The 15,926-nt window shown below is 37.4% G+C and overlaps 1 protein-coding gene across 2 annotated transcripts in view; it reads left to right on the forward strand.

Annotated features, from left to right (window-relative positions):
• The first annotated feature begins 507 nt into the window (after positions 1 to 507).
• cpne5b (copine Vb) overlaps positions 508 to 15,926 on the forward strand; it is a 176,922-nt gene continuing 161,503 nt past the window's right edge. The window contains exon 1 of one of the 2 annotated variants that reach the window (XM_073875906.1): positions 508 to 942. In XM_073875906.1, the coding sequence (XP_073732007.1) occupies positions 833 to 942 (110 nt within the window). In that variant the 5' untranslated portion in view covers positions 508 to 832. The remainder of the gene's footprint in view (positions 943 to 15,926) is intronic. The other variant, XM_073875907.1, reaches the window with a different exon arrangement.

The following is a 15,926-nucleotide window of genomic DNA, read 5'->3' on the forward strand; positions in this document are numbered from 1 at the left end:
CCTACTACAGTTTACTATAGTAGATAACAAAATATACTACAGTATTTTAATATGGTTGGTAAACGTAAACTACGTACAATTACGCAAATGAACTACATTATTTGAAAGAGGAATTTCCATTACGAAAATTATTAAAAAAAAACATGGTTACTTTAGCTTAGAGTTAAAGCATGATTACCAGCTTCCAATTTTTTTTTTAATTTTCGTAAAAGTTATGATGATAATATATATATTTTTATTTTATTTTGCAGTTTCAGCCATTTCATCAGAATAAAACGCTGTTATATGCCATTTAACCGTGGTTAGGAGGGTTTTAAACTGCTGTTCTCCATGACAAAATGATTGATTTTCCCGATGATTGTTGTAATATCTCGCGCATTAAGATGCATTTGACAGAATTTCGATTCGTCTCTTATTATTATTCATGTTGTCTCATTCACACCGACCGCTGTATGCAAATCGCCTATATTTAGTGCATTGTTGAGAGCTGTGGTACGCATGGGCGTGTTAAAGATAGTAGGGTAGGGCTGGAGAGCGCTGGATGCTCTTAACGCGTGCACATGTAGAGCACTTGATGTGCACACTAGATTCCTCTCTGTCTCTCTCGTGATGAACGGCAGCTGAGCATCCACCCTGAAGCGTGATCCTTCACCACAGTTTCAAGCGACTTTCCCCCGACTTTACACCCCAGTCAAGTTTTCTCGAGTTGTGGTGGGATCTTTTTATTAATACCCTGGCCCTGTTAACTCCGAGTTGGTCCGAGCGGGACCGTGAAAGCGTCCGCGGGGCCAGGCTGCGCGAGCCGTGGAACTGCCCCGAGCCCCGCGCGCTCATGGACGGAGACATCATGGACAAACTGGAGGACATGGCATCGGTCTATGAGTTCGACCCGTTAACGGGTAACATCCCCGCCACCAAAGTGGAGATCACAGTATCGTGCAGGTAAGATGATGATGATGAAGAGAGCCTGCGCATCAGAATATGCAACCATGCAATCTCTTTTCTGCCTATTGATACGGTTGTTTTACGCACGGAAGTTCTCCAAAAACTTTCTCATTTAGAATTTGCAGGAATGGCACTTTGATGAAATAGAGTGTTTATATGTTGCCTGTGATATTTGTTATACAGCTACACTCGATGCGGTTATTTGTGATATGTGGTTAATTTGCACCATGAAGTGAATTTTCTATCGAGAGCTGCATGTGGAAGTTTTGGTTATGGGTGGGGACACCTCGACTGAATGCAAGGTATGCATGAATAATAGATGCCGAGGATTGTTTAAAATGTTAAAACTGTTGAATAATTCCTCACTTTAATTCAGCCTTGCATAATGTGGATGACAAACGTGTAGATGATATGCGGTTTTGACCCACAGTTTCTTATTGATTTTTCCAAATGCAGCTCTCCTGCTCTTACAGACAAGTAGATATAGATTTATGATAACAATATACAACAATGTTGTATTTATTAGCACTAGTTAATGCATTAACTGACAATAAACAATCCTTCGGCGTTATTTCAACATTGACTAATACCTAATTACGATTTTTTTTAAACCAAAAGTTGTAACTGTTAACAGTTAATGCACAAGAACACGAACATGAAATGGCATACATTTGAGATTTCTCTAAAATACTGGAAAAAAACTAGGCTACTTTAATGTAATGGGTAGGATGGTACACTATCTATGTCAGGTGGTACAACCAGTGTAAAACTAGAAAAAAATGCAATTTTATCAAGCACATTTAAATTGTATTTGGAAAGTATATTTATGAATTTAATATCACAGGCAAAAGCTTATAGCAGCATTCAAGTAAGTCTGTTAAATGTAAATTCATTGCAGTAGTCAGGTGGTGCAACCAGAAAGGTAAAGGGTGCAACTGCTACGAATAAAGAAATAAAAACATTAAACTAAATAATTTTAATAAGCTAATAATTAAAAAAAATATTTAATTTGAGTAATTACAAGATAAGGATGTCTTTAATTGTTATTATAATTTTTGTAAAATTATTGTTCTTTAATTTATAGCTCTCAAATGTAAGTTTTAAAGGGTAAAGTTTTTGTACACTATTTTCAGGATTATAATTTTAAATGCCACTATGAAACAAATAAACAATCTGCATGACACTGGCAGTGCATTAAAACTTAACTGGCAAATAGAAAATGATAGGTTGTACCACCTGACATTTTTAACGGGGATAGCAAACATATTGTGAAAAAACTAATAAAAAATGCACCGAAAGATTGTTTAATAAACAAAACTTTGTTTCTAACTCAAAATATGCATGTTGAGATGCTCAAACATACACAGTGTGCTCTTATTTGTTTTCTTATATTTATTCTTTATGAGTTGATATTCACCCTAGGCTAAACAGACTGTATATACAGTATTGAAGAGAAGCTCAAAGCATCTGTCTCTATCGAGTACTTGCAATTCTGATTGATTGCCTCTCTCTTGCCTGTATAAATAGTTTATAACAAAAAAAGAATGTAAATTATATGGCATTGTTTCATTTTTAGTTGCATTTTTTTCATTCAGCACTGACCTTTCTTTAAGACGTGGCATTTACAGTCCTTATCATAAACAGCACATAAAATATCCTTGCATCCCAACATCCCAAGATCGCACAATATAAGAGAAACTTCAAAATACAGAGCTGATCAGCTTTATAAAGGTGACTGCCCTGATTTACATATCAGTAATGTCCCATTGATTGACCCACATGCATATTCATGAGATCAAGTGGCATGATGGAAGTAGCAGTCTAAAAAAATCAAATCTGAATTCATGTGTACAATGCTGATGATACTTACGGGTTAGTTTCCCGAGAGGTGATTAATTTAATCTAAATGGAAAAGGAGCGCAATTATTTCATGCCACGGTGATTTGTCTTGATTTGAAGTAACCTCCAGATAAAAGAAGAAGAAGAGAAAGACGTTTGTGCATTGTGATTTATGGATGTCCGCACCTGTGGACCATTCATTCTTTTCCCTCCACCCCTGCATTTATTGCTAGCACATCATTAATAAATAGTGGACAGTATTGATTTGTAGCTCCCTCTGAGGATACACAGCAAGTCAAAATACCAATGAATAATAAGTGCGAAATCTATCGGCGAAACTCCAGGACACTCATTTTAAAAGTCTTAATACATCTCTACAGTAGCATTTTTATTTTCTTCTTCTTCATTCTTTAATAGGTGCTATGAAATATTTCCCACTGGCATAATGTACTGTAGCAGGGTTCTGTGCATCTATTTGATTTCTTTAGGCACAAATTATGATTAACGTTCACTTTATGTTTTTATATATACCTAGCTCATACATATATATAATGCTGAAATATGTACGTATTTTACGAGATGGCTAATAATTCGTAGTACTTTGTACGGCCACATTTGTACATTTTTGTACGAATTTTGTACAATTTGCTTTTGCCCCATGACGTTGGGGTTAGGGGAGAGGTTTCATTATTCGTTTTATTCACTAATAATCATACGCTTTTACGGTTCACTTCTTACTGTGGGTTTACACCAGATGTGAGTTCAACGATTTGCGCGAGCAGATAACATACAAAGTTAACGCAAAGACGCGATCAGACGCATCCTCGCGTGGGGCGATCCGAATGACGCAATATGGGTGGCGCGTTTGCTGTGAAAACACGCGCTATACGCCCCAAAAGCGTCTTCGCTCAAGTTAAAAATATTCAACTCGAGCGAAAAATTCGCGTGGCACAAAGTTAAATCCTGCGAGTAATCTAGAGCGAACAACGCGATGCGATTGCACGCTTTGTGTTTGGTGTAAACCCACAGTTACTAGAGATGAACCGATATTTCGGGCAATAAATCTGTATCGGTCAATAAAAACAATTTTTCACTCTATCGGCCGATAGTTTAAAATCAGCCGATTGTAATGGCTGATATATCCTGTCAATCAAAAGAAAACAGGAAAATGTAATGAATTTGAGCGCTGTGTATAGAAAATGTAAAGAAATATTACTAGTTTAATGTTCAATATTCATGGTCATTATATGAATGAATAACATTTTAGTTAACCCTTTAAATGGCGCAGCCCTTTTTGAGTGGGCGGCGGTGAAAAAGGTGATGTACACCTTCAAATTAATATAACTCTGGCTATTTTTTTGGTCTAGAAGCCTAATTTTGGTCTTGTTTTAAAAAAGACACTTTAACGTTTTTTTTACGAAAGTGTCTGGAGGTAAAAATTTATATTTTTTATAGCAGTTTACATTTATTTGTAATAAAAAAATGCAATTTATTTTATTTATTTAATACATAAAATTATCAAAAATCAGAGGTTTGTATTGGTTTGCTGTGAGGTTCGCTGCATACTCTTGTCACAAATGAATAAATTACAGTTACTGCATTATTATTACTGCTAAAAGGTTTTGAAATATGAAAACTACATTCTTAGACCTTTTCAACAATATATAGTTTGTCGTGATAGATTAATATTTACATGAAAAATATTGAAGTTAACTTAGGTGTCCCACTCACGGGACAGCACCAGTTTACGGGTTTTAATGAAAGTTATAATAACCACCAAACAATCGGTATCGGCATTGGTATCAGCAGATATAACTCTGAATAATCGGCTATCCGTATTGGTGGAAAAAATTAAAATCGGTACATCTCTACTTCGTACGAATTCATAGCCCGCTCGTAAACTACATATGAATTCCTGTGAATATTTGTGTGTATTTATAGCATGTCATTATAAGGGTTATAAGGTTGACAGGCTACGGGTTGTTGAATGCATTAGTGAGTTCGGACGTGACCTCAGGCAGTAAGGCCAAACATAATGATTGACATATTTCACCCAGAAGAGGTGACCCACACGTGATCCTATTGGTTTTGTGAAGTATAACACTCATTTACGCTGGACACTTGAATTGACATTCTTGTCACATATATGTGTTGACCGAGAGATCAGCAGATTTAATCTATAATAGATTTCACCAAGTTTGTATTCCAGCCAATAGACTTCATTAAATCTGACCGCTCTTCTGATGGTCTTGTGGTTTGTAAGCTAAATGAAAGCTTTGTGGTTTGGAGCGTGGGTCATGATTTAATCTCTTTTATTATCATTAAGATGTGCCGTGTTTATTTTGTGCATATGCCATGATAATGCCGAGCTTTAGACTGTGGACATGAAATTGCATCCACAATATTTGTTTTTCGGGGAATGCCAAACTTATTCCTACTGTACTGTACTGTGGCTGACCCTATTCTAAGTTATGCCAACATGTTAGTAGATTGCCATCATTTCTGTTCATGCAATATTTATACTAGTACTACATTACAAATTCATGCAGTCGCTTCTGTAAATGTAAATATTAATGTTCTTTATAATGCAAACCACTCTATGACAATCTGTAATCATGTCTGTTTAACACCTCGTATAGAGCTTGGCAAGCTTGGGAACATGTCCTGGGTTTAATATAATTGCACTCATTAAAGGATTAGTCCATTTCCTTAAAAAAAATCCAGATAACCCACTCACCACCATGTAATCCAAAATGTTGATGTCTTTCTTTGTTCAGTCGAGAAGAAACCATGTTTTCTGAGGAAAACATTCCAGGACCCCTCTCATTTTAATGGACTTTAATGGACCCCAACACCCAACAGCTTCAATGCAGCCCAAAACTGCAGCTCCAAAGGACTCCAAACGATCTCAAACGAGGCATAAGGGCCATTATTGGCAAAAAAAATGCTCTTTTAAACCACAACTTATCGTCTTCCTCCGGCTGTGTGCACCAGTGCGACCTCACGTAATTGCGCAATGGCGTCGAAAGGTCACGTGTTACATATATGAAAAGAACATTTACGTACCATTTTAAACAATAAACTGACACAAAGACATTAATTAGTATCATTCAACATACAACAACGTCGGAACGGTCCACTTTCTCAACACTTGTAAACACTGGGGCGGAGTTTCGCATACGTCATCCGTGACCTCTCAAAATGATGACGTATAACGTAAGGGTTGTGCTGGCGCGTCACACGACCGGAGGAAGACGAGAAGTTGTGGTTTAAAAGTGCATATTTTTTATTTTTCTTGCCAAAAATCGTTTCGCTAGATGGGACCCTTGTGCCTCGTTTGGGATCTTTTGGAGTCCTTTGAAACTGCAACTCCAAACTGCACCAAAACTGCCAAGTGTTGGGGTCCATTAAAGTCCATTAAAACGAGAAAAATCCTGGAATGTCTTTCCCAAAAAACATAACCTATTCCCGACTGAACAAAGAAAGACATCAACATTCTGGATGACATGGTGGTGCATAAATTATCTGGATTTTTTTTATAAAGTTGACTAATCCTTTAAATTATTCAGCATCTTTGTGAAGCACTTAAAAGGAAAGTTGGTAAGATCAATCAAACTTGTGTCAAAATGTATTTGAAGAATTGTGCTTTTGAGAGATCAGGTGTAAGCTTTGATGTTTTGATATCTGGGGTGTACACCTGTGGTTTGATCTTTTTTGATACAGTACAGTAAATATTTGATCTGTATATAGTGTGTTTTAGCAAATACATTGTAATGAAACAGTGACCCTAGCAGGCATACAAGCTTTTTTTTAACATGCAAAGATTCCTCTTTGCTTTGAAATGCTGTGTGGGGTGTAATTAAAAGATGATTGATTGCTTCAAACAGCCAATCACAATATAGAGAATCTTTACTGTGAAATGTCAGGAGGTACCTGGGGACAAATCTCTCAGACCCAATTCCCCCTCCTGCCTGCTCCTCAGACTTCTCAGATATGGTGAATCACTCTTCTTCCACGGCTTCTGGTAAAAATAAAATTTACGGCCTGTCTTTTCTTGTAATTACTGTGATTTTAGAGCAATTACCGGTTCTCTCATTAAAATCCCTGTCATGATGATGAGCCATCAGAAACATGTTGAAAAAAAAATCTCGCATTTTCTCTTGTTCAGGGCGTGTGAGATAAGAATGGGATTACTGTAGGGGGATAACAAGAAAGCCAGATTACACCGCACATAGATCGAGACTTTTCAAGCGCTTTTGACAACGGAGATGTCAAACATCTGTTTTCTTTATCAGGAGCATTGCTGACTGATCACAGATTGGGCGAGCCATCACGCCAACATCAGATTGCCCTCTTGATGTGTGCTTTTCTTATTTAAGCTTTGCTTGTTGTAACTGTGAAGTCAGTAGGGTTTCAATTTCTTTGAACCTACAACCTACTGGTTACATCTAACCACAAAGTTACTTCAATTGATCAAATGGTGTATTCTAGCATCTCACAGGACTTCATATTACAGAATAGTCCTTGAAAGCCTCTGCCGTGCCATTTACAGTCCCCCGAGAGTTTCATGAACTGTGGCTTTATTTTCTGCTACATTAAACCGTCTCTCTGCCGGCTGGCTGCTGGATGGTGGACTATGACGCTCTGTGGGGTAGGTGGCATCGCTTCCATTTCAACCCCTAAAATCTTCTTTGATTTGTGCCGTCCTCTGCTAAATACTGCACAGAGTGGGTGGCTTTGAAACTTTCGAGTCTTTCTGCAGCTGGTCTGATAAACCGAGAAAGAATTTGAAGCAGTGATACAAAGATTGTGTCCCTGAGGTGAGCGGTGTCGACAGTCTGCCCACATTCTGCAGTCGCTCGGATGAAAAACAACATATTCAGGAGACAATCTGCCAGCCGTGTGCGGTCCACTGCAGCGATGAGGATGTAAACAAGAAAAATGATCAACACGTACTGACTGAAAAATGGTTCAAAATGGTCCCTTGCTGTCACTCGGGCAGTACCCTTTAAAAACCTCCTAATATGTATTATTAAGGTACCGATATGTACTGTATACATTTGGTATCAATATATGTACCTTTGAAGTACTAATATGAACCCTTTAGGTGCAAAGAGGTAGTTTTTGAAAGGGTGCTGCTATGCTAGCTGCGTTTCCATTACCATTTAAATTGCGCAAATTGACATTGCGAATTGAAAATACGGCTAATGGAAACATGTCATTTTCGCAAAACTCCCATATATCGCAAAAAAGTTTTTGTGCTCGTAAAACTGTTTATTTCGCAAAACTGCAATGGAAACAGTTTATTCGCATTTTCAGGTCATCTGATGCAAGTAAGTCACAAAAATTATTATTTGAAGATTACACGGTATGTGCTAAAACCTCTCAGAAACACCTCAGTATGTGTTTGCTCCCAAGTAGGCTTTCCTTGCCAATAATGTTTGGATAACACTCCTACATCTCTATTTATTTAAAATAATGTATTCTTACCTCCAAGAAACACCTATACATTGCCGCTTCTATGTATAAAGGACTTTCCTTGGCGTTAATATTTGGATAATACTCTGTCTCCTTCAGATAAAAATAATGTGTCGTGCGATTGATGTGATATTTGTAAACATACCAACATCAGTCAACTTATTGCAAAAGGAAAAACTATGTTTCAGTCCAACCCTGTATCATGAAATTATGTACCTATAGTCACATAAATTTGTGAGTCTTTTCCGTGACACTGACACGTTTTTCCGCCTTTTTGTGTGAACATGTCACGTATTTCTGTTTACGTGTCATTGTCACGTATTTGTTACTCAACTGTTTTGTCCTATTTTTAACCCATTGATGCTTCGGTTTAGGGTTAGATTTGGTGTTTGCGTTAGGCTGTCACTTTAAGTATTGGTTTATACCTTTTTTCATAATTTATTTTTTTATATTTTATGATTTTTAAACCATTGTCGCCTGGCATTAGGATTAGAGTTGGGTTTGGGTAAGGATGCGAAACGTCAATGGTAAGAAAATAGGACAAAACAGTTCAGTAACAAATACGTGACAATGACACGTAAACAGAAATGTGTGACATGTTCATGCAAAAAGGCGGAAAAACGTGTCAGTGTCACGGAAAAAACTCAATTATTTACGTGACTTTAGGTACGTAATTTTGTGATATTGGGTTGTTCGGTCGCATATCATCGATTAACGGAAACGCCGTCATTGTGCAATAGTCTTTTGTCGACATTTAGAAAATAAAGCTAAAGTTTTGCGCAAATCTGCAATGGAAACACAGCTAATGAGGCTAGGGACCATTTTTACCTGACAGTGTACTGTACGGCCAACACAATCTCATGGCAATTCGTACAATATTTTATGATGTGGCTAATTCGTATAAATTTGATTGTACAACCCATTGACGTGGGGTTTACATTTATGCATTTGGCAGAAGCTTTCATCCAAAGCGACTCACAGTGCAATTAAGTCATACATCTAATCAGTATGTGTGTTTCTTGGGATCGAACCCATGACCTTTTGCAATGCAATTCTTATTTTATTTTATTATATTAAAATACATTTTTTTACCCATGCTGGGTAAATATTGAACAGAACACATCCCTGGGTTATTATAACCCATGGTTGCATAACAACAACCCAACAAAACATAATTTTGAACCCAGAATTGGGTCATTTTTAACCCAGCATTGTGTACTTTCCAATATTTACCCAGCAGGGGTTAAAAATATCCCAGCCATTCACTTTGTATGAATTTGCCAATCAGTAGAATACGTACAAATTCAGGTTGGTAGGGCTGTCAGAGTTTACGCGTGCAATTAATTCGGCATTATTAAAGGCGTTAATATTTTCATAGGCTGTGTTAACTCATTTATTCAATTTGACAATGCAACTTTTTCATTTAGTTTAATGTGATTTTGATTTCATTAATTGGGGCTACAATTGAAACATTGTCCCAATATGTGCTGTTCAACAGTCCCTCCAGAAAAACGTGATTATGCGATCGCATGATTCAATGCATAATCAGCCAAAGTCTGCATATTTATGTTAGGGCCGCATTTTTTAAAAAGGCCGCACTTTTGCTGGATACATTGCAGATTTCTGCTCGCAAAATATGCGGGACTTGCATGATTTCACAATCCTCGCATTTTCGTAGCAAAAAGTCATAAATATCTTAGCCGAAAGTTGAAAAATGTTGCATTTACTTCACACATGCGCAGCCATGTCCCCTGAACATCAATGAAAAGCTGCAAAAGCTGAAAACAGTTTTTGCAAGTTCCTGCAATATTGGCAAGTTTCCGCAATTTCATAGCATAAAATTGCATAAATATTCGCAAATTCTATCGCAGTAAGAAAATGTGCCGCAAGATCAAAGATTTTTGCCCGCAACAATCACAAAAATTGTGTTTTTCTGGCAAGGATTGGTTTAATAGTAAATCGACAATGTCCTGTATAAATAAAACTCAGATGGAGGGTTCACACAAGTCATTTGCAATGTTTTGTGTGGTGGTAAAATATTGTCATCATTTAAGTTTAACAAGAGAAATATCACCCCAAAAAATACTGTCTTTTATAGATTACACCAACAGATGATTAATGACCAGACCAGTGACGAAACATGCCTACACATTCTGTATAAGATTACGCCTGTAAAGTGTGGATCATTTTTTCTTTTATTGAATCATTGCAATAAAATTCTGTGTTGGTATTTCTAATATATTTTAAAGTACACTTTTATGTGTGAGTGAGATGAGTATTATGAGTCTCATCCTCATAAAATGCTGAACCCTGTTATTATGCCTGCCCGTTATTTAGTTTTCTTTCCTGCAAAATTAACTGAATACATGAACACGTTTGCTGTGGTAAAATTATCAGGCTAATCATAATTAAATGATTAAATTGATTTACAACCCAAAAGCCACAGGAATCCAAGTATGTGATTTCCCCGGAGCACCAACAGGAATTTGGGTCTTTAAGCATCATGGAGAGGTGGGTGCTTAAGAAATCCCCAATTGTGAACTAGAAGAGCCCGGATTGTTTTGGTCACCGCGAACATTGATTTTTGTGGTCCTCAGAGGTTTGACCCTTGTTTCCAGTACTCTAGCATGTGCAGACACAAGCCAATTGTCAATCTTGACTCAGCCTCTCACAAATAACTGTTGGGTATGGCTGGCCGGAGCTTTTTATTAGTTTTTCTGAAGGATGTGGCTGAGAAGCCGTAAATAACTTCATGCAATTTGTTCAATTTCTTTGTCATGGTTGCCATGCCAGTGCAGAACCTGACTTTTCTTCATTTTGATTTGAGTCTTTTTGTGCCGTGTGTTCATGAGCCACTACCAAAATGCATGTGGATGAAAATCAACCAATATATGTAAGAATTTATTTACAGTAAACAGGTAACCAGCTGTACTCTCTGTATGTTCACACAAAATTAACTCTTTTTTTACTTGTTCATCAGACAATGTTCTTAACCCTTTAGAACCTGAAGCAAAAAGTTTATTTTTTTACTGTCACAATGTGCTATCATCAAGTGCAAGGTATAATTTTTTTCTGAAAATAAATTGCCAAAATAAATTTCAATTATTGATCATTCTTGTATGTTGTGAGTTTGAAAATAGACTTTAAATATACAAAAATATAAATAAACTGAACTTAAATCTGGTGCTCGCTAACCTAACATGCTCTGTAACTCACTGTTTAAATTGTCCCTTCTGCTCTCCACGAAAACAGCAGTGATTGGCTGATGGAAAGCAAGCTACTATAATAAACCATATATTGTCAAAAAAGGCAATTTGCCTACTTCCAGGAGCAATTCAAATTTTTTTGATAGCACGAATGGTTATGGTAAAATGTGTTTTTGCCACGACACAACCGGTTCCCTTTCAGTTGGTCTCTACAACGTCACGTCATGGCAGACTAATTGGTAACATGGTTTCCCATGTTTAAATTGACCCTCCAGACACATATAAGTTATTATTAACATACTGGCATATGAAAATGTTTTGACATGACTGCGTTTAAACTCAGCTAATTTAAAAAAAAGCAGCATATTGCATTTCGCTGAACAAACATTTGAAGAGATTTCAGAGCGTAAGTTTTGGATATTGATGCCTTGTCGTCTCTGTAAACTACATACACATATATTTGATACCGGTGCAGTCGCGGGCATTGTGTTAATTCAGTCTATAGGCATGAGTTTATAACCCGTCTCCTACACAGTTTACAAAATTGTATTGCTTTATAGTCCGGGCTTACTTAATAATAGACCTTCCTCATTGTCTGACTAACCAAAACAGCTCGATGTCTTCGCCGTCTTAATTGTTTGTATTCATTGATTTGTAGAAGAATTTGTATCCACACAGTGACAGGCATGTAGTGTTTCTTTACAATGCAAAATCACCATCTACTGGCCTGGCACACGTGATACAGCGTATTTAGTCATCTTTGCGAATCCGTGTAAGCTGGATATTTTTGACAGCAATACATGAATTTTTTTCATAAACATTTTCATAAACATAGCCTTGTTGTTACTCAACCATGAGTTGAAAAAACCCAGCATTAGGTAATTATCGATTTGTCTGGGCTTAATTGTAATAATAGACTTTCCTTATCGTCTGTCTAAACAAAACTGCTCGATGCTTTCGCCGTATTATGCCCCATTCAGACAGCCAGCGACGTTATCACCGTGTGTCGCCTCGCTCTTTCAATGAGGCGTGTCTAAATATTGTCATAAACAAATGAGTAACATCTACTCCAGTAACTGACGAGAGACGGGTGACATGAACTTCACTGCTTTGCTCCCATTGGTAGTCGCTCCTGAAATTCACTTATCATTTGCATAAAGTTAAACTTTTCTTAACTTTCTTGCGTCGCTGGACACGCCCATACGGTCACCAACGGTCACTTTCGGCAAGCTTCCATTGAAATGAATGAGATTGTGTCGCTCTGCTACTGTCAATCGTTTGTATTTATTGCTTTGTAGAAGAATGTGTATCCACACACAGGCATGTAGTGTTTCTTTACAATGTAACATCGCCATCTACTGACCTGGCACACATGATACAGCGTATTTAGTCATCTTCGCAAGCTCGAATACCTTATAGTTGATTAGTTTAGATTCAAGTATTGATTTTGTAAGAATGATCATCCAGACTGCAAAATTCTTTTTTTAAATAGTATGTTTTTTTTTTTTTGCCTTCATTTGATAGACAGTATTTAAGGAGATGACAGTAAAGTACAGGGTGGAGAGAGGGGTATGGGATGAGCAAAGGACCTTGAGCCAGGATTCGGAACTCGGGTCGCCAGAACTGTCCGAGCACCATATGTCGGACCACTGTCCACTACACTATTGGCTCCGATCTTACGTCTTTGTCTAATTCTTTTTTAAATATCTATACAAATATCTTAATATTATACAACAAGATTTAACAGAACATCAAAGTTGCACTTGAATTTTTCTAATTAAAGTTTTGTCTTGTTCCATCTGCAGATTTTGTTTGTCTTGAGCATAAAATCATGAAAGCTTTTTGGCTTATCTTAAATCTGTTTTAAGTCACAGAAATTAAAGACAAACCTGATCCAAATTACATTCGCAATTGGCATTTCTATCTTTTTAAATGTACAAATTTAGGACCACTCTTCCATCATATAGAAAACTATCTAACATTCAATATGTAGTGAGTGAACAGGTCAATGGTTTTGGACACAAAAAATCTCATTCACTTACGTTTTATCATGTGCGTCATGATATTGATCAGTGAACAAACTGAGTCAGATTGAATCACTTGTTTGTCAGTTTGAGCAAAGCCACTTATCAATTTTGTTATTTTTTAATTATTTTTTAGCAAAGTAAATAAATATTTAACTATTTCCCATCAAAACTATTCAACTGTTTAAAGAAAGAATAATATAAATCTCATTTAATACAATGACTGCACACAATGTTTCCTATGCCACACAATTCCCAATTTTTTTGCATATTGTATCATTTATATTAATCCTATTCAATTAACACAAAAACTAATCCAAATGTATCTGAGGTGTACCACATGGTACACTAATGTAAAATGGTTCATTAACTTCAAATCGATTGTTTTTTGGTTGAGGCTGAGAATATGGCCTGTACTGATAATGCCTCTATAGTAATCAGCTTATAAACACACGTCATTTTGGCTGTGTGAATCATATCTACTGATGCTGGGGTTCATTTTGGCAACATATGTTCCCTGACAGAGCTCATAGTGTGAGGCGTTGCGCTGTTCCCCATAGCGTGATGATGAATTAGCAGCATTCGGTTTCTCTGTATTAGAAAGAATTTACTTGCCAAGACAGAACATGCTGGTGGGTACAGCTGTTGAGCACCGGTGAGGTTTGAGACGTGATGACATTTTTTCTTTTGTTTGGATCAACTCCACAATTTCCTCTGACCATATCTGCTTTTTGCAAACCATTGTGAGGTCACTTTTTGGGATTTTGAGCACTTTATAAAGAGATTTTTTTTTCAGAGATTGCATCGAATTGAAGCTTGAGAATAATAGCCATTATATGAAATTCTCACTTACTTGTGAAGCTGTGGTGGAGATTCAGCTCTGTCGCTGAGGACACAGGTCTGCTTGTGGGGTGAAAGATCACAACGAGCTGTTTGTTAAGGGCTCAAGCTGATCTTCTGTACCCCTGAAGCCTTTAGTTCAGCATTTTAAAGGATTCATTTTAAGCGCTTCAATTTTTTTTTAAATTCGGCAGTAGTAGAAAAGTAGCGCGCAGAGCGTGTAGGAGTAAATCTAATCCCTCTCTATATCAAAGGTCCAATTCAAGTGTGAAAGAGTCTAGATGCATAAATGAAAGATGTGCTTGGATAAAACTGATGAACATTAAGCATAAGATGGAAGAAGAGAAGACGCTAGGAATAAACTCAGAGCTGAAAGACGTTGTTACCAAAGTGCCTGCCCTTTAACTGTGACTTTTTTCACATTATGACCCTTAGTGACTCGATTGCTTTTGTTAAACGGTTACTATCCATAGGGCTGGGCGGTATATCAAATTTTGGTAATATGGTAAATGGACTGCATTTATATAGCGCTTTCATAGACCAATGGCCATCCAAAGCGCTTTACATATTGCCTCACATTCACCCATTCACGCACACATTCATACACCGACGGCGGTGTCAGCCATGCAAGGTGCCGTACAGCTCGTCGGGAGCAACTTGGGTTAGGTGTCTTGCTCAAGGACACCTCGACACTTGGTCAGGTGGAGCCGGGGATTGAACCACCAACCTTCCGATTTTTAGACAGCCTACATGAACCACTCGACCACTGCCGCCCATATATCTGTATTTTTTACCAGCGGGATACGGGACGAAACAATACCGCCTATAAAACATTGGTGTGTGTTACTGATAGAATAGCTAATTTATGTTAATTAGCTTATACGAGCTATACGTTAAAGGGGACATATCATGAAAATCTGACTTTTTCCATGTTTAAGTGCTATAGTTGGGTCCCCAGTGCTTATATTAATCTATAAAATGTGGAAAAGATCAACTCAATAACTAGGGATGGGCGATAAAATAAAAGATTTTGGACTATCGTCTCTATTGAGGTTACGCGGCCACGTCACGCTCCGATGCGCGTGGTCTTTCTTTCTGTGAGGAGCGCGCAAGTCGCGCGACCGCTGCTCATTAAGCTCGTGAGCATTTTTCCCGCTTTATTAGCCTTAAATACACATATGCATCAAGATTCCCGTCTTTGCAAGTATCCTCATAAACACGGCCAGTTAGAGCTTAAGAGAAAGTGAACCGCTAAAAGAGAAAATGCATGTGTAATATAGGGTCCAGACTTTGGTCTTAAAGGGGAAGTTACCTAATTTTGCTCTGTCTGTCACTCATAAAACAGCATTAAGAGAAAATCTCTTACTGCTCTTGACTAAATCACTTTTCTACCTTAAATCAGTCCTTCCAGAAAAACGCGGAGTTTTTTTGTGATTGTTGCGGGCAAAAATCCTTGATTTTGCGGCACGTTTTCATAAAAAATGCGATGGAATATGCGGGATATTTATGCAATTTATGCGATGAAATTGCGGGAATTTGCGAAAATTGCGGAACTTGCAAAAATTGCGGAAACTTGCAAAAGCTGCAATGATGT

Source organism: Misgurnus anguillicaudatus, chromosome 14, assembly GCF_027580225.2.
Source record: "Misgurnus anguillicaudatus chromosome 14, ASM2758022v2, whole genome shotgun sequence".
NCBI lineage: Eukaryota > Metazoa > Chordata > Actinopteri > Cypriniformes > Cobitidae > Misgurnus > Misgurnus anguillicaudatus.